Source organism: Urocitellus parryii, chromosome 9, assembly GCF_045843805.1.
Source record: "Urocitellus parryii isolate mUroPar1 chromosome 9, mUroPar1.hap1, whole genome shotgun sequence".
Taxonomy (NCBI): Eukaryota; Metazoa; Chordata; class Mammalia; order Rodentia; family Sciuridae; genus Urocitellus; species Urocitellus parryii.
In genome coordinates, this window is record NC_135539.1 from 92,814,920 (window position 1) to 92,839,678 (window position 24,759).

The window sequence follows — 24,759 nt, forward strand, 5'->3', positions numbered from 1 at the left end:
CTATAGCTCTCATAACCTAATCATTGCACCTCTAAACATTTCTGCATTAACACAGGAGCTTTTGAGGGACACCTTATATCCAAAACATAACATTATCCACTTGAAAACCAAGGCTTCATGAACTTCAGCACTAATTTTTATTTAGTCTGTGATGAAACAAATGTTTTAGATTAATATGGAAGTGATTTGATGGATTGGATGACAAAGAAAAGTAGTTAAGATGCTTGAGAAATTGTGGCTTTAGGTACAAGGCTGGGCAGGAAACAGTGAAAAGACTATTACTTATGAAGATTAGGCAGATTATATAATGGCAAGATAGGAATTACAAGAGAAAAAAAAAGATTCTGAATTTTCAACCAGATTAAACTGCAAACTAATGACAACAGTAGAGAAGTCAAGGAAAACTGGATTAGTTGTATTACTAAGAACATGCTCCACAAAAAAAAATTACTAATAAAATGACTTAGGTATCATAAAGTGTTACAATAGCAAACAAATCTGGAGAGATTAGATATCTCAGCTAAAATCCAGAATCTTCTTCACTGAGCTAAGAAAAATATTCTTAATTCCACTTAGGTTCATGTAGAGATCTACCTTTAGATGAGCTTTCTAGATGGAACTAAAATGGAAAAGACCTCTGAATTATAGATTGTTCACTGAAAGTACAGTGACTATACATGACAGAAATAAAGGTGAATAAATTGGGGTCAATCTAGTGTTTCATTTAAGTATTTTAAAACAACAACAACAACAACAAAAAAAAAAAACCCCACAAAATGTTACTTAAAATATTTTAATTTCTAAAAATAATGAAACAATTAGAATTTAAGTAATTTCATTGTACAGCATTTGATAATACATTTCAACAACCAGAAAGGTAAAACAAACCACTTAAATTAGTTAAATTTACTTTCTAAACTTAATAATATCCAAACTCATTTGCCCACCAAGAATATGCAAAAATCGGCACCAGTGAAAGTGCTGATGTAAGTTACTATATTTCAACTGGTAATGACCTATAAGCACATAAGAACTTATTTTTTGGTACTTGGGATCAAAGCCAGGGCTTTGCTCATACTAAGCATGCCTTGTACCACCTTATATTATACTCCCAACGCTACAGTACATAGGAATTTTTTTCAAAAGACAATCTGATGAAATCCATAATCAACTGAAATTTCCATTTTATTCTGTTGTGAAAAAAACAGAAGCCATCAATAATATCAATGGTATCAACAGAAGAGATTATTTGCCTAGTCTGTGCTCAAAAAGAACAGTCATCTTGTTGAAAGGATATGATCTTTTCAAACTTAGTTCTTTTTCATTTGTTTACAAATAAAATGCTTCAGCTGACATTCTGACAATTTGTTCTGTACATGGCTGAGTCTTCCAGGTTCTCATTACACAGCCATTTATGGGCATAATCTTCTGAACACTGTATAGTTTGAAAAAGTTGTTTAAAGTTTCGAGGATACATATTAATTGTTTTTACATCTTCATTTTTTCTTATTTGCCTCAATATATGCTTGGCATCAACTGGACTCAATGAACTGCAAAATAAATACAAAGTAAATCTGCTTAATTCTTTTTCATAATAACTGTCAATTAATATTGATAAAGCTGGCCTCTAGCCCAATTTAAAATACAAGTATATATACATATATACACATACACACACATGTATTTATACATACATTAAGCTTATTTAGTTTAAGAGCTTGAATATAACATGTATAATTTTATTTGTTCCTAAGGTTTCACAGCTAACCTGTAATGAAAATAGCAGATTAGGCTGGGCATGGTGGTGCACATCTGTTATCTCAGTGGCTCAGGAGGCTGAGACAGGAAAATCCTGAGTTCAAAGCCAGTCTCAGCAAAAGTGAGGTGCTAAGCAACTTAGTGAGACCCTGTTTCTAAATAAAATATAAAATAGGGCTGGGTATGTGGCTCAGTGGTCAAGTGCCCCTGAGTTCAATCCCTGGTACCCAGATCAGATTAGGCTTTAACATAATTTAATCAATATCAATTATTTTCTTTTTTAAAAATATTTTTTAGTGTTGATGGACCTTTATTTTATTCATTTATTTATATACAGTGCTGAGAACTGAACCCAGTGACTCACACACATGAGGCTGAGCCACAACCCCAGCCCCTAATTATTTTCTTTTCGGGGATAGGGAGGATACTGAGGATTGAACTCAGGGTGTTCCACCACTGAGCTACACGTCTAATCCTTTTTATTTTGAGACAGGGCCTTACTAAGTTGCCAAGGCTGGCCTTGAAGTAGAGATCCTCCTATCTTAGCCTCCTGACTGGCTGGGATTATAGGTGTGCACCACCATGCCTTGTTGTAGTCAATTCTTACACAAAATTCTCGTTCAGTTTTAACTTAAAAAAAAAAAAAAAGAAAAAAGAGAAAACAATTTTTGTGGGGCTGAGAGTGTGAGATCATTTCCCTAGTATATAAAAGGCCCTGGGTTTGATCCCCAGCATTGCCATAAATAAATAAAAATTCTGACTACTTCTTTCATCTTTTTACTCTCTTACTCTGGTTTTGGGGATTAAATACAGGACCTCATACATCATAAGCACATACTTTACCTGAGCTATACCTCCCAGCCCTGCAAAAATGTTACTAACTCCATTTCAGTTCATGTAAAAGTTCAAATACAAACAGCACAAGTTGACAGGTGATTTTTTTAAGGAGGAAATTATTTTTCACATTTTTGCAGGGTGGGGAGGGGTGGAGTACTGGGGATTGAATCCAGAAGTGTTTAAGTACTGAGTCACCTCTCCAACCCTTTTTATATTTTGAGACAGTATCTTGCTAAGTTGCTTAGGAATTCACATTTCATGTAGCAATCACTGGCAAATAAATTATAAAGTAGAGAACTTTCTCATACATAACCTTAGCAAGAAACTATCAATAAACCTCTGATAGAAAGAAAACAATTTTAGTAAAATATTTCTGTGGAAAATATTTCCAATACCTTTTTAATATTGAATAAAATCTTATGTTAGCAATATCCAAGGGAATTTTTAACATTTTATACCATGATTTACCAGTTATTCCTTGTTTTTCTATTTTCTTGATATTTGCATTCAAAATAGCCATAACCACAAATAGCAAGATGAAAAATAGTAGGTTACTATTACTGATCTAATGCCACTTTTAACATTTTAATTTTTATTTTTTATAGTATTGCTGATAGAACCCAGGGACATTTTACCACTGAGCTACATCCCCGACATCTCCCTTTTTCAATATTTTTTTATTTTTAATTTTTTTTAGTTGTAGATAGACACAAAATCTTTATTTAATTTATTTATTTATTTTTTAATGTTGTGCTGGCGATCAAACCCTGTGCCTCACATGTGCTAGATAAGCACTTTACCACTGAGCCACAACCTCAACCCCTCCAACCCTTTTTATTTGTTAAAGCACCTGACTTTAAAATACATTTTATATTAACGATGTGCAGTCAGTTAATTCAGAGTTATATACTAAATAATTAAAGTAATTATTTTAACATTTTTTTCATCTTCTGACAATACTCTGAATGAATATGGGCTGATGAATACAAGGTGCAGTGTAGGACTTTATACATTAGCCCTATATAAAAATTATATAGATACACGTGTAGCTAATATAAAAATAAATAAATAAAATAAAAAATAAAAAAAGTTATATAGATACAAAGTAGGTAATAACAGCATAATTTTTATAAATACTTAAATTGAAACATAAAATCTGTTCCACAGCAAAAAGAATGGTGTGGTACAATTATTCATTCTTATTGTGTTAGGAAATAGAACCAGTGAGGACAGGTAGCAATAAAAGGCAGATGGCAGGTTTGCCAACAGCAATTCTGATTCTCCATCCCAGCTAATGGTGAACATTGGGTTGTTCCTATAGGTTACAGTCTGGCCTATATTTTGATAAAGATAAAACAAATTGTGGGCTTACTTGTTTGCTTTTTAAAGAAGGAAAGTCAATGAAGTTCAGTGGGAGGATATGTAGAAAAAAATATGATAATATTTTTCTCAAAAAGTCTTTCAGGGAGAAGGAAGTATTTTCCAGAAATATTTAAGTGAAATATGGGTACACCTATTCATATAGAGTTCTAACAAAATACTGTCACAATAAATTGCTACTTTTGTACTTGTATTTATTCTTTGTACTTACTGTAAATGATCTACTAGCTTGGCATTGCGCTTCCCAAAACAGTGCTTTACCATATGAAAAAATACATCATAGTTAACGGGAGTCAACTCTTCTGTAAATAAAGTTTTTCGAGGAGTCATTTGAATAAAATACAGGTTCTGTTGTATTGGTTCTAATGGTTCCTAGAGAGAAGGGAAAATAAACTGTGTCAATGATAAAATATTATCAGAGCAAAGCACTGTTCACTTATTCCTTCTAGCTATTTGTTGGAAAATACAATCACCACAGTCCCTGAATGTCTCTGGATTTTCTCTTTGGACATGAAAGCATGAATACAAAGCCCTCACTTTTCTTTACCTGGGTCATCTCTCAAAGTTGTTTGCAGTGAGCAACTTTAAGAGATGAGACAATGCCTCTCTCCAGAACAAAGAGGAGGACTGCTTATTGTTTGCTATAAAAGAAGTGTTTCCTGAGGCTGAGGTTGTGGCTCAACAGTAGAGCGCTTGCCTAGCACATTCGAGGTGCCAGGTTTGATCCTCAGCACCACATAAAAATAAATAAATAAAATAAAGATATTGTGTCCAAACACAACTTAAAAAAAAAAAAAAAAAAAAAAGTGACTCCTCCAGATCTGTATCCCTCAGCTGCCCACTATATTCACAGCATACAACTGAGCCACATCACATCACTCCATGGGCTGGAGGTACAAAGTTTTCTATGTAATTAAGAAGTTGTGTTTCCTTGGCCAGCATCTGCAAAACAGTAACATGTACCAATTCCCTACTATATTCAAAGTATGCCACCATGACCGCTAGATCTAAAGATAAGAAAACATCATTGACACAAGATGTGGTGGCGTATGTGTACAATACTAGTTACTCGGGAGGCTGACACAGGAGGATTTCAAGTTTAACACCAGCCTGAGCAATTTACCAAGACCCTGTCTCAAAAAATTTTCAAAGGGGGTTGGGGACATATATCAGTTGTAGAACCCTTCCCTAACATGTACAAAGCTCGTGATTCATTCCCCAGTGCCACAAAAAGATTGACTTTTTTTTTTAAGACAAAGTCATGCTGTTTCGCCTAGGCTGGCTCCAAAACCTGGGCTCAAGCTTGCCTTCAAATCTCAAATAGCTGGACTACAGGTGCATGTCATGGCACCCAGCTGACTTGCAGTCTTTAATTGAATATTTAAAAACTGAAAGTCTCAAACAACTTAGATATGAAATGCATAAATAAAATTCTCATCTTCATCCCTAAAAGTGCACATTTTTTAGCCTTTGATCTTATTGAAAAAGGGAGAAATGTCTTATACGTAATCATGTTCATTTTTTGGACATTTGGATAAATTCCTAATGGTACCCAAGCCAAAATGCATTATTCCTATTCAACTCTTTGAATATAAATTATGTTTATGAATAGGGAAATCTAACAGGTCACCATGATATGTGATCCTCTATAATTAGGCTCTTCAGTAATTTTCATTTTCCCTTAGTGGGAAGAGTAAGGGGGGGAAATAAATGGGATCTTCCAGAAGCTGGTATTAGGCCATCATTAACATCAAATTCTAAAGTAGAATTTCTGAATTCAGTCTAAAAAAAATCCTTTTGCAACATCTGTTAATTTATTAGAATTGAACAAGTAACCCTGAGATAAATTAAATAGAGGGCCACCTTATAACATGACCACTTTGGTTTTTTAGAAAGGAAAAAAAAGAATAACAAAAACAAAAACGAAAGCCCCAATTCCTGGGCAAGAACCAATAGGTACCTATTGGTGAATTCAACCATAAAGAAGAGTCAAAATTATAAATTTCTGATTGATGAATAAGATGTAAAATTTGACTTTATCCTATTAAATGAACATTAAAATAATTATAATCTACAAATTTGAGATGTGTCTTCATTTTTTTATTTTCTGGCATTGGGAATTGACACCAGAGGTGCTTTACCACTGAGCCACATCCCCAACCCCTTTTATTTTTGTTTTCAGAGAGGGTCTCAATAAGTTGCTAGGGCCTTGCTAATTTGGGGAGGCTGCCCTCAAACTTGGGATCCTCCTACCTCAGCCTCCCAAGTCACTGGGATTACAGGCATGCCACCCATATCTTCATTTTAAAAGACAAAAGAGAAGTCAGATTCTCTATTTAAGCCTATTACCATGTTAGCATCTACTACTGAATAGCTGATAAATACAGCTATTTCAAAATAATTTCAATTTATTTTAACAAGTATTTAGACATGTTGAAAGAGCATTTGTAATTATTTTCAAATATAAACTTTAAATAAATCTAGAATACCAGATAATCTTTTTTTTTTTTCCAGTATTTATAAACCATGTGTCAATACAATCATGAGTAAACCCCCCAAACCAAGACAGCATTAGATTTAGTTATATGTGGTTAAGTATCAGAAGTATCCCAGAGCATACCCTTTCCCTGCCTTCCTCACAGGGCATTACCGATTATACTCCTATATTGAAGGGCTAAGAATATTAGCTTTTACAGTTTAACGATTTTAGAATATATCACATTTGCATTTCTGCATGAACTAGTATTTCTAAAAGCTAAACTTCTATATTCGAATTATTATTTTCTTTTTTTTTTTAATTGGTTGTTCACAACATTACAAAGCTCATGACATATCATATTTCATACATTAGATTGAAGTGGGTTATGAACTCCCAATTTTACCCCAAATGCAGATTGCAGAATCACGTCGGTTACACATCCACAATTTTACATAATGCCCAATTAGTAATTGTTGTATTCTGCTACTTTTCCTATCCCCTACTATCCCCCCTCCTCTCCCCTCCCATCTTCTCTCTCTACCCCATCTATTGTAATTCATTTCTCTCCTTGTTAATTTTCCCATTCCCCTCACAACCTCTTATATGTAATATTGTATAGCAATGAGGGTCTCCCTTCATTTCCATGCAATTTCCCTTTTCTCTCCCTTTCCCTCCCATCTCATGTCTCTGTTTAATGTTAATCTTTTCTTCCTGCTCTTCCTCCCTGCTCTGTTCATAGTTGCTCTCATTATATCAAAGAAGACATTTGGTATTTGTTTTTTAGGGATTGACTAGCTTCACTAAGCATAATCTGCTCTAGTGCCATCCATTTCCCTGCAAATTCTATGATTTTGTCATTTTTTATTGCTGCATAGTACTCCATTGTGTATAGATGCCACATTTTTTTTATCCATTCATCTATTGAAGGGCATCTGGGTTGGTTCCACAGTCTAGCTATTGTGAATTGTGCTGCTATGAACATCGATGTGGCAGCATCCCTGTAGCATGCTCTTTTAAGGTCTTCAGGGAATAGTCCGAGAAGGGCAATAGCAGGGTCAAATGGTGGTTCCATTCCCAGCTTTCCCAGGAATCTCCAAACTGCTTTCCAAATTGGCCGCACCAATTTGCAGTCCCACCAGCAATGTACAAGAGTACCCTTTTCTCCACATCCTCGCCAGCACTTGTTGTTGTTTGACTTCATAGTGGCTGCCAATCTTACTGGAGTGAGATGGTATCTTAGGGTAGTTTTGATTTGCATTTCTCTGACAATACCAGATAATCTTAAAGAAAATGAGGGATGTTCCATTAAAAGGAAAAAAGGAAAAGTTATTAATTTATTCTTACCCTGTGCTTTAGCTTTTCCAGCTGCCCATTTTGGGGGCATATATCAAATGACGACCAAGGCTCCTTAAAGAAGAAAAAACAAAATACAAAACAATTCTTTCAGTTCTTTTTGGTTGAAGTTCCCCAAATTATTATGGCCTTAAAAAACGTCATGCTTAAACAGCAGCATGAATTAAACCCAGGTCATAGTCTAATTGGATTTAGGAAAAATAATCGATAGTTGAAAAACACATATACAACTCTCTATCTTACTTGTGTGTGTGTGTGTGTGTGTGTGTGTGTGTGTGAGAGAGAGAGAGAGAGAGAGAGAGAGACAGAGAGAGAGAGCGAGAGAGAGAGACAGAGAGACAGAGAGAGAGGAGAAGAAGAAGAGGAGGAGGGGGGGAGAGAAAACACCTTACTGTGATCATACAAATAGGTTCTTTTCTTTTTAAATACTTTTATTTTTATGTGGTGCTGAGGCTTGAACCCAGTGCCTCACATGTGATAGGCAAGCATTCTACACAACCCCAACCCACAAACAGGTTCTTAAGTCATAATTTTTTCATGTCGAATAGATACCATGTACACAGGACAGTAATGCGGTTTGAGGAAGGCATGTCCCACACATGGTGTGAACCACAAAAGCCAACATTTTCATACTAGAGTCAGAATCAACAGTTTAAGGGAGATCATATCAATAGCAAGGATTTTTTTTGTCCTATTTTAGTATAAAAGCCTATTATTCAAACTGATTTGAATATATTCAGACATTTAGAGACAGAGTCTCCCTAAGTTCCTTTAGGGCCTCGCTAAGCTACTGAGGCTGGGTTTGAACTTGCAATCTTCCTGCCTCAGCCTCCCAAGCCACTGGGATCATAGTTGTGCACCACCATGCCCAGCTCTAACTTTTCCATGTACAATTTAGTGCATAAAGTAATTCTTAAAACCCAACTGAGAGCTGTGGCTGTGGCTCAGTGGTAGAGTGCTTGCCTAGCACGTGGGAGGCTCTGGGTTCGATCCTCAGCACCACATAAAAATAAATAAGTGAAATAAAGGTATTATGTCCAACTACAACTAAAAAATAAATATTAAAAAAACCAACTGAAAAATAATTCTCTATATTAAAAATATCTATATACATATAAAATTTCAAAATAGGACTGGGTTAGAAGAGCATCTGACACAGATTTAAAAAGACTAAAACAATGTCAAACATAAGGTTTGAAAGGCTACTGTCAGAAGTGATAATTTATTATTAACTGTGGTGGGAATGGAAGTGGAATGGAAAATACAATTGTTACCCAACTGTGAAATTCCTAGCAGTTCTAGGAACATCATTTTAAGTAGAGAAAGGCAAAGCCCTGGGAAGGGTGCACAGCAGGCAATGTTGGTCAAGCCACAGCAGTTTGGGATATAGCAGTGGGAGCAAAGGACACTTCACTTTTGCCTGCCAAAGCCACAGTAGAAGAAAATCTTCAAGACCTTGGGAAATGAGTTAAATGTCTGCTTTGTAATTATAGATTTACAATGCAGCAAGTGCTGAAAAAAATGTTCTGTTCAGAAAGTGCCCTCTTTTCTCAAGGTTAATAAATGGCAAAATTTAATACAGGATGTTATGGTTTGAATATGAGGTGTTCCCCAAAAGCTCTTGTGTCAACACAGGAATATTCAGAAGTGATATGAATAAATTATGAACTGTAACCTAATCAGTCTATCCTGGTTTGAATGGATCAACTGGGTGGTAACTGTAGGCAGGTGGGGCATGGATGGAGGAGGTGGGTCACTGGGGGTGTGCCCTTAGGAATAATATCTTGTCTCCCTGGCTCCTCCCACTCTCTGCTTTCCTGCTGCTGTAAACTGAGCAGTTTTCCTCTGCAATGCCCATGGAATGAACCTCTGAAACTGAACCCAAAATAAAGTTTTCCTCCTCTAAGTTGGTTCTTGTCAAGTACTTTGGTCACAGCAATGAACACCTAACTATCACACAGGACTTTTGAAAACAAATACTAAAGAACAGGAAGAAGGAAATATTAACCTGAAAGCCAAAGTCCTTAGGAGGCCTCCATGAAGATACTAGCTGAAAGCTATGAGGACAGAGAAGGCTGAGATTAAAAGCCAATAGATGAGATAAGAATGGGGAAAGGAAGGGGTTAGGCAAACCAAGAACTACAGTATGGAGATTACAGGATAGTAATGTAAAGATTAAGTATAAAAAGACTCTGGGACTTGAGAAAAATGATGAGAACATGATTGATACCAAAGACAAAGACAAGACCCAACATACCTGTGTTTTGGAGAAGGAAAAATAATTGGAACAAAATTTCAACTAAAATAAGGTAACATTCCTAAACTAAAAAATGCAAATAAAAGGGCTTACCAAGTTCCTGGACAAAAGTAGGGAAGAGACTACATGGAGACACACACTACAAAATTTAAAACTTAAACCAATACATTCTTAGAAACACAAGGCCTTAAAAAATATATAACTACAATTGTTCCATTGTATCTGTGGAATTGATCTAGGATCCCCTTCCAAAACTTACATCTGTAGATCCAAAAGTCCCTCATACAAAATGGCACATTATTTGCAAATAACCTATTCACATCCTCCTGTGTACTTTAAATCATCTTTGTAGACTGTTTATAATAGCTAATATGATGTAAATACTTGTCGTACTATATTATTTAGGGAATAATGACAAGAAAAAAGTCTATACATGTTCAGTAGAGTCATAATTTTTTTCCAAGTATTTCTATCTGCAATTGGTTAACTCTATGGATATAGAGGACAGGACACAGATAACTGACTGTATACATCCTATAAAAACTACTTGATAGATAATCTGGTCTACTAAAATAAGTAAGAGAATGGGCAGCCTGTAATCCCAGCAGCTCAGGGCAAAAAAAGGGCAAATTATGTATGAAAGGAATAGTGCTTATCATTTTTTCCTCATATTCCAGCCTTCTGATATTAAATGTATTAATAGCTTCTAGCAAGATGTATATATTAAACATTTGAAATGTGTCCAGAATTGACATGGCTGTAATTGTATGAAACATGGTGGATTTTCAAAGGCTGAGTACAAACACAAAAAACATAAATTATGTAACAATGCAAATATTAAGTACATACTGACCTGACAGGTGGATAAATACAATATAATATTAATTTCACCTGTTCTTTTTTACTTTTTATGAGGCTATTAAAAAATGAAAAGCTACATAATGGCTCACACTATCTTTCTATTAGACAACTATAATCTTACTTAAGATAACTAAAAAGGGCATGCTCTACATTGAACAATTGAGTAGCCATTAAAAACTTAAATGTTTTGTGACAAAGGAAAAAGTTTACAATAATTGCCTATTAAGTCAAAATATAAATAAATAAATGAAGAAAAACTCCACTATATCAAGAAAGAAGCACAGGGATAATAATAAAAAACTGAAAATAGGTCACAATCAACACTGACTTCTGGGTTAAAAACTACAGTAATTGAGCTAGGTGCAGTGGTGCACACCTACAATCTCAGAGACTCAGGAAGTTGGGCAGAGGATCGAAAGTTTTAGGCCATCTTTGGCAATTTGGTGAGATCGCTGACTCAAAAAATAAGAAATGGGTCTGGTGTGGTGGGTCACTCCTATAATCCTAGCCCCTCAGGAGGCTGAGGCAGGAGTATCACAATTTTGAGGCCAGCCTCAGCAATTTAGTTAGGCCCTAAGCAACTTAGTGAAACCCTGTCTAAAAATAAAAAATTAGAAGGGCTTGGGGATGTGGCTCAGTGGTAGAGTTCCCTGGGTTCAATCTCCAATACCAAAAAAGCAATAAGAAGGAAAGGGGTGGAGATATAACTCAGTGGTAGAGTGTCCCTCTGTCAATCCCCATGACTACAAAAGTGGGGAAAAGAAAAAGGAAAATAAAAATAATTAAATTATAGTGAAATGTACTTCCTATTTTTACAACTATCATATATTATTTTTATGATAAGAAAAAATAAATTTGTCACAAAGAATCTCTTTCACAAAGCTAACTTGCCCCATAACCTTCAATAGTTGGAAAAAATAATAAACATTAATCTTTTAAAGCAATCTTTAGTACATAATCTGTACTTAATACTTAGTCTCTGAAATATAATACAATCATCTCTTAGAATATATAATTTTACTCACCACATGCAGAAGCTTAACATCACAAGCTACTTGCCAGAGTACACTTAATGCCTGATAGAAGTTTGGATTTTTGGGACCTGCCGTTAGATTCTAGTAAAAGAAAAATAGGAACTATGTAATATATAAATTATAATCAGTCATAATTAAATGTTAGATCTTAATAGAAATACCTAAAAAGTATCTAAGTAAAAAAAATTAGAAAGAAAATCTTAATCATAATTATTTTAGAGTTTTTTATGCTTTCCTTTTGAAAACATGTCATCAGGTACACTTAAAATTCAAAGTATGTATGTGGAGCTCAGAGGTGCACACATGTAATCCTAGCTCTTCAGAGGCTAAGGAAGGAGGATATCAAGGTCAAGGGCAGGTGTAACAACTCATTGAGACTCTGTCTCTCTCTCTCTCTTTTTTTTTTTTTTTTGAGAGAGAGAGAGAGAGAGAGAGAGAGAGCGCGCGCGCGCTTTTTAATATTTATTTTTTAGTTCTCGGCGGACACAACATCTTTGTTGGTATGTGGTGCTGAGGATCCAACCTGGGCCTCACGCATGCCAGGCGAGCGAGCTACCCCTTGAGCCACATCCCCAGCCCTGAGACTCTGTCTTGAAATAAAAAAATAATGGCTGATGATGGAACTCAATAGTACAATGTCCCTGGATTCAATCCCCAGTGTATGGGGGTGGGAGTGGGGGAGGGGTTCCAATGCATTTGAGACTGGTTTCTTTTAATCATGTGATCTAAGGGCAAAATTCTCATTCAAGAAAAATTGAAATAAAAGTGTATAATACTAATCATTCATCTATAGATTCGAGTGAAACAGTAACAATCCCTGTTTATGATCCTGTAACATAGCATAACAGAAAACATTAGCTAATAAATGCATAACAATTCATTAACTTATAGTATGTATTATGGAGCATAGGTGTGCCAAAAATATGTATCAGATGGGTTTTAAATTTTGAGTTGAGAGTTTCTTTCTTTCTTTTTGGTAATGAATCAAATACCAGGGTTTTTTGTACTGAGCTACATCCCAGCCCTTTTTATGTTTTTATTTTTAGACAAGGTCTCACTCAGTTGCTATGGCCTTGCTAAGTTGCTGAGGTTAACCTTGAACTTGTGATTCTACTGCCTCAGCCTTCAGAGCCATGGGGATTAGTATGTGCTACTACTCCTGGCCTGAGTCAAGAACTGTAATGCTGACACTACAAAAGACAAGAGTTAATTTCAGTGCATGAAATTAAGAAAGGAAAAAGGAAACTGTATGTTTAAAAAATGTATTTTAAAAAACATGCCACTGGAACATTTTCCTAGCAGCAAGATAAAATCTGATAAAGCATTTCCTATTTCTTTCATTCTTTTGTATAAATTCTATATGTATCACAGATATGAACCCCCTGCTCTTACCTTCCAGAGCTAGTCAATATTTATTTACTACCTAGGTGAATAAATCATCCTTCATTTCTTACACCATTTCCCAACCAATACCTCTTTTTAATGTACAAATAAGCATTTCCTATTATATTTTATCAACAAATGAAATGCGAAGTATTCTGGGGAGAAGTAAAACATTACTCCCATAGCAATATCAAGTAGGCCTATACATTAGAGAATAAAACATAAGAGTTTGCTAAGTAAAAATTGCAGGAGACTATTGTTTTGGAGTAAGCTCCTATACTAAACTCAAATACAGCAAGCTAAAAAATCAAAGTGGAATCACTTAGACTAAAATTCCATGTGATCACAAAGAAACCAAGTGTTTACGTGACTTTCCCAGAAATCAGGATTAGAAAGGTAAGAGCCAATTTTCTCAAACAGGTTAGTTTCAATTGGCATGATAAGTCTTACTCTTAATGTTAAAAAGGTAACCTGAAGTTATCTTTCTTAGCTCTGTCTTCCAGTCCCTCGCTCATAATAAAAAGTAACTCTGAAATTACCAATCAACTTTTTGTTTTTTGTTTCTGCTTATCAGCCCTTTCCTGTCTATAAAACCAAAATTCCCTGCTCTGCTCATTAAAACATTTATTTTGTTTTATGGAAAGAAGTATTGCTGAATTCTAGAATAAAAAATAAAGTCAATTGAGATTGTTAAACTGAACTGTCTGTCCTTAAACGTTTAAGTCTAAAACCCTAAAGATTTCACAACAAACAAACAAAAAAACAAAAAACACCGTTAGAAAAATCAAATTCAACAAAGTTACAGGAAAACAAAACAATCTGCAAAAATTAGTTATACACTTATATTCCAGCAATGGAAAATCAGAAAAGGAAACGAAAAAATTCTATTCCTAATACTATCAAAATTAATTTTAAAAACCTGAAACCAAACTAAGGAGGTGAAAGACATACATTAACAACTACAAAACACTGCTGAAAGAAATGAAAAAATACACAAATAAATGGAAAGATTCTCTATGTGAATATATTGAAAGATTTAATATTGTTGAGCTGTCAGTACTAGTCAAAGTGAATATATGGATTCCATACAATCCTTACCAAATATTTCTTTCTGAGAAAGAAAATCCATCCTAATATTGATATGAAATTCCAAGGGATCCTAAATAGTCTAAGCAATCTTTAAAAAGAAAAAAGTTGGAGGACTCTTATTTCAAAACGTACTAGAAAGGTACACTAATAACACACAGTACAGTATTGCCATAAGAACAATCATACAGACCAACAGAGAATCCAGATATAGATCCTCATATATATGATCAAATTATTTTTGACAAAGGTCCCAAACTACTGAATGGGGAAAAGAAGTAACAATAAACAGTGCTGGGAAAACTAAATATTTACATGCAAAGAATAAAGATGGACCCTTCCTTGCCTGACAACATATACAAAAAGTAACTCAAAACAGATCAAATACCTAAATTAAAACTGGAAAACTCTGAGAAGAAAACCACAGAGGAAACTTTCACAATAATGAATTTGGCAATGATTTCTTAGATAGGATACCAGAGACACAGGCAACAAAAACTAGCAGGGTTGACAGTGTAACTCAACGGTTGAACCCTTCTCTAGAACGTGTGAGGTCCTGCGTTCAATCTCTAGCATGAAAAAAAAGAAAAAGAAAAAGACATTTTATCTCATCAAAAATAAAGACATTTGAGGTTGGGGTTGTGGCTCATCAGTCGAGGTCCTGGGTTCGATCCTCAACACCACATAAAAATAAATAAATAAAATAAAGGTATCGACAACTATAACTAAATAATCAACTTAAAAAAAAAGACATTTGATTTCATCAAAATTAACGACTTTGACTATCAAAGACACTATCAACAGGGTAAAAAGGCAAGACATAAAATGGGAGAAAAAACTTGTAAATCATGTATTTTAGTAAACAATTAATACCTAGAATATATAAAGCACTCCTAAAATTCAGTAACAAATAAAAGGCCCTGGTTAAAAGATGGGCAAAGGACTTGAATAGACATTGTTCTAGAGAATCTTATATATAAGTAAATGAAAAGATGTTTAGTATGACTAATTATTAGGAAAATGCAAATCAAAACCACAATGAAATACTACCTTATACCATCAAGACAACTGTTACAAAAAAAACAAACAGCCACGGCACAGTAGTGCCTGCCTATCATTCCAGACAATTATGAGGCTCAGGAGGGAGGCTGAGGCAGGAGAATTGCAAGATCAAGGCCAGTCTGGTCAATGTTGTGAAATCCTGTCTCAAAAATAAAATTAGAGAAGGGCTGAAGATATAACTTATAGAGCACTTGCCTAGCATGATGGGCAAGGCCCTGGGTCAAATCCTCAGAAGAAAGAACATATGTGTGTACACACACACACACACCAAAAAACAAAACAAAACAGGAAATAAGTATTGATGAGGATGTGGAGAAACTGAAACATTTGTGGTAGAAAAGTAAAATGATACATTCTGAAAAAAATTTAAAATAGAATTACCACATGAGTCAGTAAGTCCACTTTTGGATACATACCCAAAAGAATTGAAAGCAAGGACTTGAGGAAATATTTGTCAACTTGTGCACATGCCAGCATTATTCACAATAGCCAAAAGGTGGAAGCAACCAAGTGTCATTAACAGATGAACAGATACACAAACTGTGATGTACACAACATGGTAGAATTATTATTTATTCTTAAAAATGAATGAAATTCTAACATGCTACAACACAGAAGAACCTTGAAGACATTATGCTAAGCGAAACTAGGAAGTCAGAAAAGTACAAATATGGTACAACACTAAGTCAAATTCAGAGATAGAAAATAGAATAATGTTGCTAGGTGCTAGGGGAAGAGGGCAATGGGGAGTTAGTATTTAAGGGTATAGAGTTTCAGTTTTAAAGAAGGTGGATGTGGGACTGTAGCTGCAGTGGAAAAGTGCTTGCGTAGCATGTGTGAGGCACTGATTCGATCCTTAGTATTGAATAAAAACTAACAAATAAAATAAAGGCATAATGTCCATCTACAACTAACTAACTAACTAAATAAATAAATAAGGATGGTCATAATGGTGCACAATCTAAATTTACTTTGCCACTGAATTTTACACATAAAAATAGCTATGATAGTAAACTTTATATGTGTGTGTGTATACATATAATTACAATTAAAAAAAAAACTTAAAATTACAGAACTCTTTCAAAACAAAACAAAAAAACATTTATTAATGTTACCTGGTATTCTTTTTCACTGACAAACATATTTAGTTCTACTCGTCCGTATTTATATATAGAAGTACAGGAATAAAGATCATATAAAAGTTTCCAAAGTATGTTTCTTTCACTTCTAAATGGCAAAATTCCAACTATTTTTAAAGGAATACCTGTTAGGAATATAAGCAAAAAGATTTAGGTAAAGTTCTTAACTTTCCTTCTGTGACCACAATTTACTGAAGCAAACTAGGTAACACTGTTAATTTTAAATTGATTTCAATTAAAAGAGAATAAAATCATGGCATTTGCAGGTAAATGAATGGCATTGGAGAAGACACTGCTAAGTGAAGTTAGCCAATCCCAAAAAAACAAATGCTGAATTTTTCTCTGATATAAAGAGGCTGACTCATAGTGGGATAGGGAGGGGAAGCATGAGAGTAATAGATGAATCCTAGATAGGGCAGAGGGGTGGAAGGGAAAGGGAGGGGGCAGGGGATTAGCAAGGATGGTGGAATGTGATGGACATCATTAACCAAAGTACATGTATGAACATTCGAATTGGGTGTCAACATATTTTATATATATACAGAGATAAAATTGTGGTACATATGTGTAATAAGAATTGTAATGCAAAAACAAAACAAAACAAAGAATATGTATAAAGGCATGAATGGGAGTGAACATACTCTATATACAAAGATATGAAAAATTGTACTCTATATGTGTAACAAGAATTGTAATGCATTCACTGTTGTGTATTAAAAAAAATAAAATCAATAAAACTAAAAAAAAAAAAATTAAGTTGATTTCAATTAAAACTAAGCCTCAGTATCTTTTCCCCATATGGAAGTTGACTTCTGAGGATATAAAATGGTTGTGTCCAAGGGAAGGAAATGTTATTCTCAACTGAGAAGCTGCTCATGAACTATGCAATAGAAACTATACCCAAATCTAAACAAACTGGGTATATTGCCAAAGAAACCTGGCAAATTGTAAGGCATTTACTTTACTGAATGACAAAAATTACCTGCTTTCCAAGAAACTGCTCGTATTCTTAAATCTTTAAAAAGCTCATTTGAAGCGTAAACAGGCGGTTTTGCTATTGTACAATTGTCAGGATCCATTTTAAAGAAGTCACAGTAGACCACTTTTAGTTTTCCATTCATATTTTCCCCTAAGGACTGGAAACAAAGAGATAACATGTTTGGAAATTTCAATTACATAGACTATGCAATAGTTCAAAGATCTACTTAGAAAAATAATACAAAAAATAATTCAAAGACCTTACAAAATATATTTCTACCTCCAAAAAGAAAATATTACTAGCCAGGCACAGTGGTACACACCTGCAACCCAAATGACTCAGGAGGCTGAGGTCGGAGGATCACAAGTTAGAGGTCAGCCTCAGCAACTTAGCAAGATCCTATCTCAAAGAAAAAATGAAAAGGGCTAGGGAATCAAGCTTAGTGTTAAAGTCCTGGGTTTAATCTCCAGTACAAACAAAAAATGAAAGAATGAAAAAGGCAAATCTTACTAATGTACCTAAATCTTAACAGAGAAAATAAAAATCAATTAATGCCAAAAAAGCAGTCAAAGTATAACAATACTACCAAGAAACCCCCTCCCAAACAAAAGTAACCTTCAACAGGGGCAGAGGGTATAGCTTAGCAGTAAAGAAACTGCCTAATTTGAGCAAGGCCTTTGGTTAAATCCCCAGCACCACATAACAGAAAAACAAATAATAACAACAAAAGAAAAGCTTCAACAATCCTAACTTAACCTTTTACTTTCTTTATTTTATCTTAATAGCTTCAGTTCTTCAAAAGCTTCTTCACACTAATCTCTAACTGCTTAGTAGTAGCTACCTGGAGCACTAGGCCAAGATTCTGAGATCATAGCTCGACCCTAGCACACAGCTGTGTGCATCATCTGCTATGGTCACTGGAAGAAGAAACAAAAGATATTTCTCAGAAGAGAAAAAGAATTAAAATATTAAAGCAAAATGCAAATGGAGTCAAAAGAATATCTCTTTTTTCTAAGGGAATCTAGTCAATCATCCACCAAATGAACTTAAGCTCACTGTATAGATCAATCTATATCTTCACCTTTTCATTTACATTTTCTAAAGAGAGAAGCAGCCACAGACTTTGTCCAGTGGAATAGAATCACTACATTTCAGTCTTTTCATTATCCATTAAACTTAAATTGAAGTTAAAGAAAGATCAACTAGAAGAAGGCAGTAAGTTTTTGAGATGCACACTGAGGTTTGCTTTTTTTTTTTTTTTTTGGAACTGGGGACTGACTACTGAGCCATATCCCCAGCCCTATTTTGTATTTTATTTAGAGACAGGGTCTCACTGAGTTGCCTACTGCCTTGCTTTTGCTGAGGCTGCCTTTGAACTCACAATCCTCATAATCCTCTTGCCTTAGCCTGCATTTTTTTTTTAAAACCATGCTGAAGACTGAATTCATGGTCTCACAGTACTATGAAAGCACTCTAACACTGAGCTGCACCCACAGTCTCATACTGTTTTTTTTTTTAATTAAATAGTTTCTAGTTGTAGTTGGACACAATACTTTCATTTTATTTATTTTTATGTGGCGCCCAGGACGAACCCAGCGCCTCCCATGTGCTAGATGAGCGTTCTACCCTGAGCCACAACCCCAGCCCTCATACTGTTTTTTTTTTTTTTAATCTTAATTTTATTTATTTATTTATTTTATGTGGTGGTAAGGATTGAACCCAGTGCCTCACACATGTGAGGTAAGCACTCACCACTGAGCTACAACCCCAAATGGTATTCATCAGGTTTAAAATAATTTCACAACCTAAAGCGATGAATTTAAAAACCAACTTTTCTTAAGCATTAGAGTTCAACCTATAAATAGTATTCTATTTCAAAATCTAGTATTTTTTTTTTTTTTTTGGTGGTACTATGGATTAAATGCTAGGTAAACTCTCTCTACCACTGAGCTACATACATCCTCAGCCACTAAATCTAGTAGATTTTAATGATCACTTCATCAAGGGGACTATTTACAAGGATTAAAAGAACAACTGGGGGTAGAAATCATATGTATTTTGTCATATCAATTCTGAGATGCCTACTAAGTGGTCAAATGAAGATGTTGGGTAGGAAGCTGTATATTTGAAAGAGGAGGTCAGTGGAGTGGTCCAGGCTGAAGGTATACATTTGTGAGAATATGACTTGTTAAGATAATTAAAGCCAGGAGTGTAGATCCCCCCCAAGGAGAAATACAGAAGACTAAACCCAAGGATAGTGTAACTCCACAATCAAATGACAAGAACCTGAGAATAATACAAGGAAATAAGGAAGGAAACCTGAAAAGTGCAGTGTTGCAAAAGCCAAAAGAATAGTATATGGATGTAAAGCACATGATGATTTTAAAACTCCAACATGTATAGCAGTAAGCTAATCTCACAAGGTACAAAAGATATGTTTTAAGTAAGTAAAGTTAATGAATCTTGATTTGATGGAAATTTTTTTTAAGTGTATACTTCATTATTTAGTGATTTTTGTATTCTGAGGGAACATCATATATATATTTTTAAATATTTATTTTTTTTAGCTTTAGGTGGACACAATATCTTTATTTTATTTGTATGTGGTGCTGAGAATCGAACCCAGTGCCTCACGCATGCTAGGCTCAAGTGCATTACCACTTGAGCCACATCCCCAGCCCCACATCATATATTTTTGCTTTAGCACCTGTAATTAGCCATTCAACAATTCAAACACAATAACAGCCAAAGCTCCAAAATAAACAACTGAATTCATACAATAATTGTAAGGTCACATTTTAAAACTCAATTAGGATGCATTTAAGAGTCAAAAACAGGAAGCAAAAAAGGGGAAATTAACCCTTGAATTTTTCAGTCATTAAGTTAGGTACTTTACCTAAGTTTATTTTATTAATCCTAATCAAGATCCTATACAGGGGGATATTAGTATCTCTTATTTTACATATAAGATTTGTAAGTTCTGAAAGGTTGAATTAGTTACTCGAACCAGGTCTAAAACTAAGAAGTGCTAGGGCTGATGACTATGTCCTATCCCTGCTGAAATTAGGATTTACCATAAAAGTTAGTTCTTGAACTGAACATCACAGCTATTTCTGCAACATTTTTTTCAAAATTCAAATGGATATATCATGATTTATTATTATGAAACAAAATTTGCAATATGTGTACATTCAGATAGGAAAAATAAACTTGTTGCTTAAAACATTGTTATTGTGGAATTCCAGGACTAGAGGAATTTAAAGTTAGATAAAAATCCAGAATCAAATATTATCCTTGAAAATTTTTTTCAGAAGCAAACTTGAGAGCCTTTAGGTTGCTAGAAACATGATTTGTTGAGAGGACCATTCTTGTTCCTCGATTAGGGGCAGCAAATGTTCTGCTTACATTATTTCTTTTCTTTTATTCTGACAAATAGATGAGTTCACATAAATGATTTGAATGGCTTTTCACTTTATCCAAGGATAATTAATAAAAGTGAAAGAACATCTACCAAGGGCTGAGTTCCCTAGGGTGTACTCAATGTCAGAGTGTGTACTAAGCATATGTGAGGCCTTGGTTGGCAGTTTAAGTTAGTGCCAGTGGTGATACGAACATAAAAGCCTGAACTGGAGCAAAAACTAGATCTAATCTAAGACTGGATTTAGTCACTGATGTTTACATTTATAGCCTCAGAAACATTTTATTACTGATGTTCCTGTAAGAATTATTGTGTGTCAAAAATTCTCTGGTCCTTAAAAAAATCCTAGTTTTTCACTGAAGCAATTGTTTGTAAATTTAAACTTATTATCTGTAAAGATCTTACAATAAAGCAACCATGTGTTACAGGATAACAAAGTTTTAATAGAAATAGACATAATGTCATCTTAATTATTTTGTGAACATGTAATCTTCAAATGTAGATCTTTTTCAAACCAAGATAAAAGTTATCTTATTGCATTTAATTTCCAAGTTAAATGCAAACAGCTATGTTTACTAAATCACTTTTCATGACATTAAGTCTTTGAACAATTGTGATTTTGGAGGGGGCAGGCGGTACACAGTGCTAGGGATGAAACCTTGGACGTCACACATGGTAGGTAAGTGCCCTGTGACTAAGCTACACCCTAGGCCTGAACAACTTTATCTGTTCTTTTTTTTTCTTTTTCTTTTTTTGAATTCCAACAGATTTAGCATCAATGAAATAACCTGGTTAAAATCCTGGTTTCTTTTCAAGTCAGTTATAGAATAACAATAATCGTTTTTTGTTTTTTTTTTAATTGTCTTGGGATGGAACCAAGGGCTTTCCACATGCTAAGAAAGTTCTACCACTGAGCTACACTCCCCAGCCTAGAACAATAATCTAATGTTCAAAGCTTTATTTTAAAAAATTAAATGACTTGGGCTAGAGATGTGGCTCAAGTGGTAGCGTGCTCGCCTAGCATGCATGAGGCACTGGGTTGGATTCTCAGCAACACATAAAAACAAAATAAAGATATTGTGTCCACCTAAAATTAAAAAATAAGTATTAAAAAAAATTAAATGACTAAGTTTTAGAGACATTTTCACATAGCATACTTTACAATAAAGTCATCCAATCTACATGGTTTCAGGAAGTTGTCTTTGAGTAGGTGATTGATCTAAATTGATCTAGAAATTTATAAAGGAGAGAGGTGGTGGTGGGGAAGGCTAGCTAATTATGCAAGGAATTTCTATTTATTTTCTGTTATGTGAACTTCTTGCCATATGAGAATCAGGATCACTGAAATATCCATTTGGATAAGATTTGCACTCAATGCAATCGTATCTGCGTACACCAAATCTTTCTTGCCTCTGAAATTCTAAATCCAGTTTACATAGTCTGATTAATCTAATCTTAGCATTCACTCCAATTAGATTCTGAACTAATAGAAAGCAGAGGCACAGCACAGCCTACTAAAGGCTAGTGATACCAACTATACGCTTTATTCACAGTCAGTTCGTCTGTGGTTGAATGTATCAGTGGAAAGGTATGATCCCTTGCCCCAACCATCATGAGAGTCATGGCCTATACTCCTATAAGCAAAGACTGGTTAACAAAGGAGAAATATAAAGAATATAAGTAAGGGAAGCTTTATGTAACATAAGATAAAGATAATGAAGACCCAAAAGATCCAATGAAAACTGCCTATTTTTATGCGTAGATTCAATGAAGTATGGAAAGAAGCAGAGAGATGTGACCGGACAAAAAGGGTGTGATCTAATGTAATAGACTGAAGCAGGGGAACTCAGCAAGCCGTGCCTGTTCAGTTTCTTGGCTTCTCTCTGTGGCATTTCTTCCTCCTGGATATAGGTTTAAAATTCCTTCTGAAATGAGGCTTTGTGATTTATTATGAAACAAGGGAAGGGGGAAAATTTCTTTATGGTCAGTTCTTAAACAGAAAAAGTAGGTCCAGTTTTTATAATGCCTTGGGGAAAAGGAATTCTAGTTACTACGACTTGTTTTGGGGAAAAATGAAGGGCAAGAGATAGGAGGGCAGGAGTAGGTCAGAAAGAACTTAGTTCTGAGGCCAATTCGGAGGACTTCCAATGTTCCTTTACTTCAAAGTATTCAGCACATCAAAACATCATACTTGGGGGAATCATTTTCTGAGCTCCAATAAGAACTAGAACACAAATCACAGATCTCCCAAACTCTTATTCAAGAGGCACCAAATACTTTACTGTGTTTTATGTGTTTTTATGGATAACAAACAAGGTATTTAAGACATGGCCCAGAAAGGAGATTCTATAAAAATAATGTATTTAATTCTACTTCCCTAAACTACTCAAAGTTAGCAGACTAAACAATTTATTTTTAGAAACTAAAACTGTACCTCCAAATGTGGAATAAAAGTTTTATCACTTTCTAAGGCAACCACTTTAGCACCAGCTTCAAGTAATGCTCGAGTCAGGATTCCAGGACCTACCATGTAAACAGAAGAGAAAGTTCATGTGCAAAGGAACAACACAATCTCTTTTACTATCAAACTCCTAATAATTGTTTTACAAGTATTGTACAATTTCAATGCTCACAACATCCTCAACATGTCTTTTGACATATTAGCGGGGATTAGATAATTATTTGACTCCAACGTTCCAACTGGTAAACGGAACAGGTTTAATCCACCCTGTCAGTGACTGCAAAATTTGTACTGTTATTCAAGTTTCACTACTTCTTAGAAGGCAAACAAACAAACAAACAAATCAGAAAAGCTTGCCTCTACCCTTCCTCTTATTCACGCTTCAACCATCAAAAATATTGCCGAGCCTAAGCAGCAGTGACATTCAATGATAGGAAATGATGCTTTAAAACATGTTCAAAAAGTCTACAAATCGTGTTTTTGGCATCTTATTGTGGTCTATAATAGATGCGCATGGATAAGATAAACTTCTTTGAGCTCACGCTGTGTGAGGGAGAAGGTGCAAGTTAAGAGCAAATTTAAAATGATGCGTAAGGGGCAAACTGCTACAGAAATATTTCGTGATGCCATTATTAATACAGATCTTCTGTGTATGTTGTGGGCAATCTCTCCACGGAAGACGCCTGAAGTAAAGGGCAGTAACTTAAACAGCACTCCACTAATGGTCAATAAAATTATGCAGAAAAGAACATCCAAGAAAATGGAATCCTGCCGGACTCACCTGGATTGCACTCCAGGATTAGCTTTTCAGGATTTTTTCGTTTCTTCCGCATAAGTTTTATCAGGGTCTCAGCCAATTTCCGATTGGTTATATAACGCCCGGACTCTGAGCGGCACTTGGACATCCACCAAGGAGATTCCTCCAAATCGGTATTGGGTAAATGCTGTGGGGAGAAGTCAGACAATCCAAGGCGGTTCCTCGCCGGCAAGTCCTTCCGCTTAGTTGTTCCCGACCTCAAAGTACTAAAGCGACCAGCAGCTGCCAAAACTGACCATGTCAGTCGCGGAGCAAGACCAGTAGCTGGGCCCCACATCCTCGCCTCTAAGGTCGTCCCCAAAGATCACCTAGGATCCACTTCGGTAAACCCTGTGCAGAGGATCCCACGTGCTAACCCTCCCCTACGCCGATCTAGGCCGGGCGGAAGTAAATATTACAATCTGCGCATGCGAACATCTGATCCCTGCTGCTGTCCTCCCTCACTTCCGTTTCCG

General features: G+C 35.1%; 1 protein-coding gene across 2 annotated transcripts; it reads right to left on the reverse strand.

The window, feature by feature from the left end:
- Positions 1 to 779: 779 nt before the first annotated feature.
- Positions 780 to 24,703, reverse strand: Tfb2m (transcription factor B2, mitochondrial). Of its 2 annotated transcripts, XM_077802445.1 has the most exons (8): positions 24,269 to 24,703; positions 23,461 to 23,549; positions 17,612 to 17,765; positions 16,606 to 16,754; positions 11,951 to 12,040; positions 7,799 to 7,861; positions 4,187 to 4,347; positions 780 to 1,550 (listed from the first exon to the last, which is right to left on the reverse strand). In XM_077802445.1, exons 1-8 carry the CDS (start codon positions 24,579 to 24,581, stop codon positions 1,346 to 1,348), a joined length of 1,224 nt encoding a protein of 407 aa, XP_077658571.1. In that variant the 5' UTR covers positions 24,582 to 24,703; the 3' UTR covers positions 780 to 1,345. The 2 variants fall into 2 exon arrangements, with proteins under 2 accessions (XP_077658571.1, XP_077658572.1); XM_077802446.1 differs by lacking the exon at positions 11,951 to 12,040.
- Between the last annotated feature and the right edge of the window lie 56 nt (positions 24,704 to 24,759).

Bases quoted from the DNA above. Each gene is read 5' to 3' on its own strand.
- Tfb2m (XM_077802445.1), bottom strand. From the start codon at position 24,581: ATGTGGGGCCCAGCTACTGGTCTTGCTCCGCGACTGACATGGTCAGTT. The intron at 23,550-24,268 runs GTGAGTCCGGCA...TTTACATGGTAG, and splicing joins AATCCTGGAGTGCAATCCAG to GTCCTGGAATCCTGACTCGA. The intron at 12,041-16,605 runs GTAACATTAATA...TTCTTTTACTAG, and splicing joins TCAGTGAAAAAGAATACCAG to AATCTAACGGCAGGTCCCAA.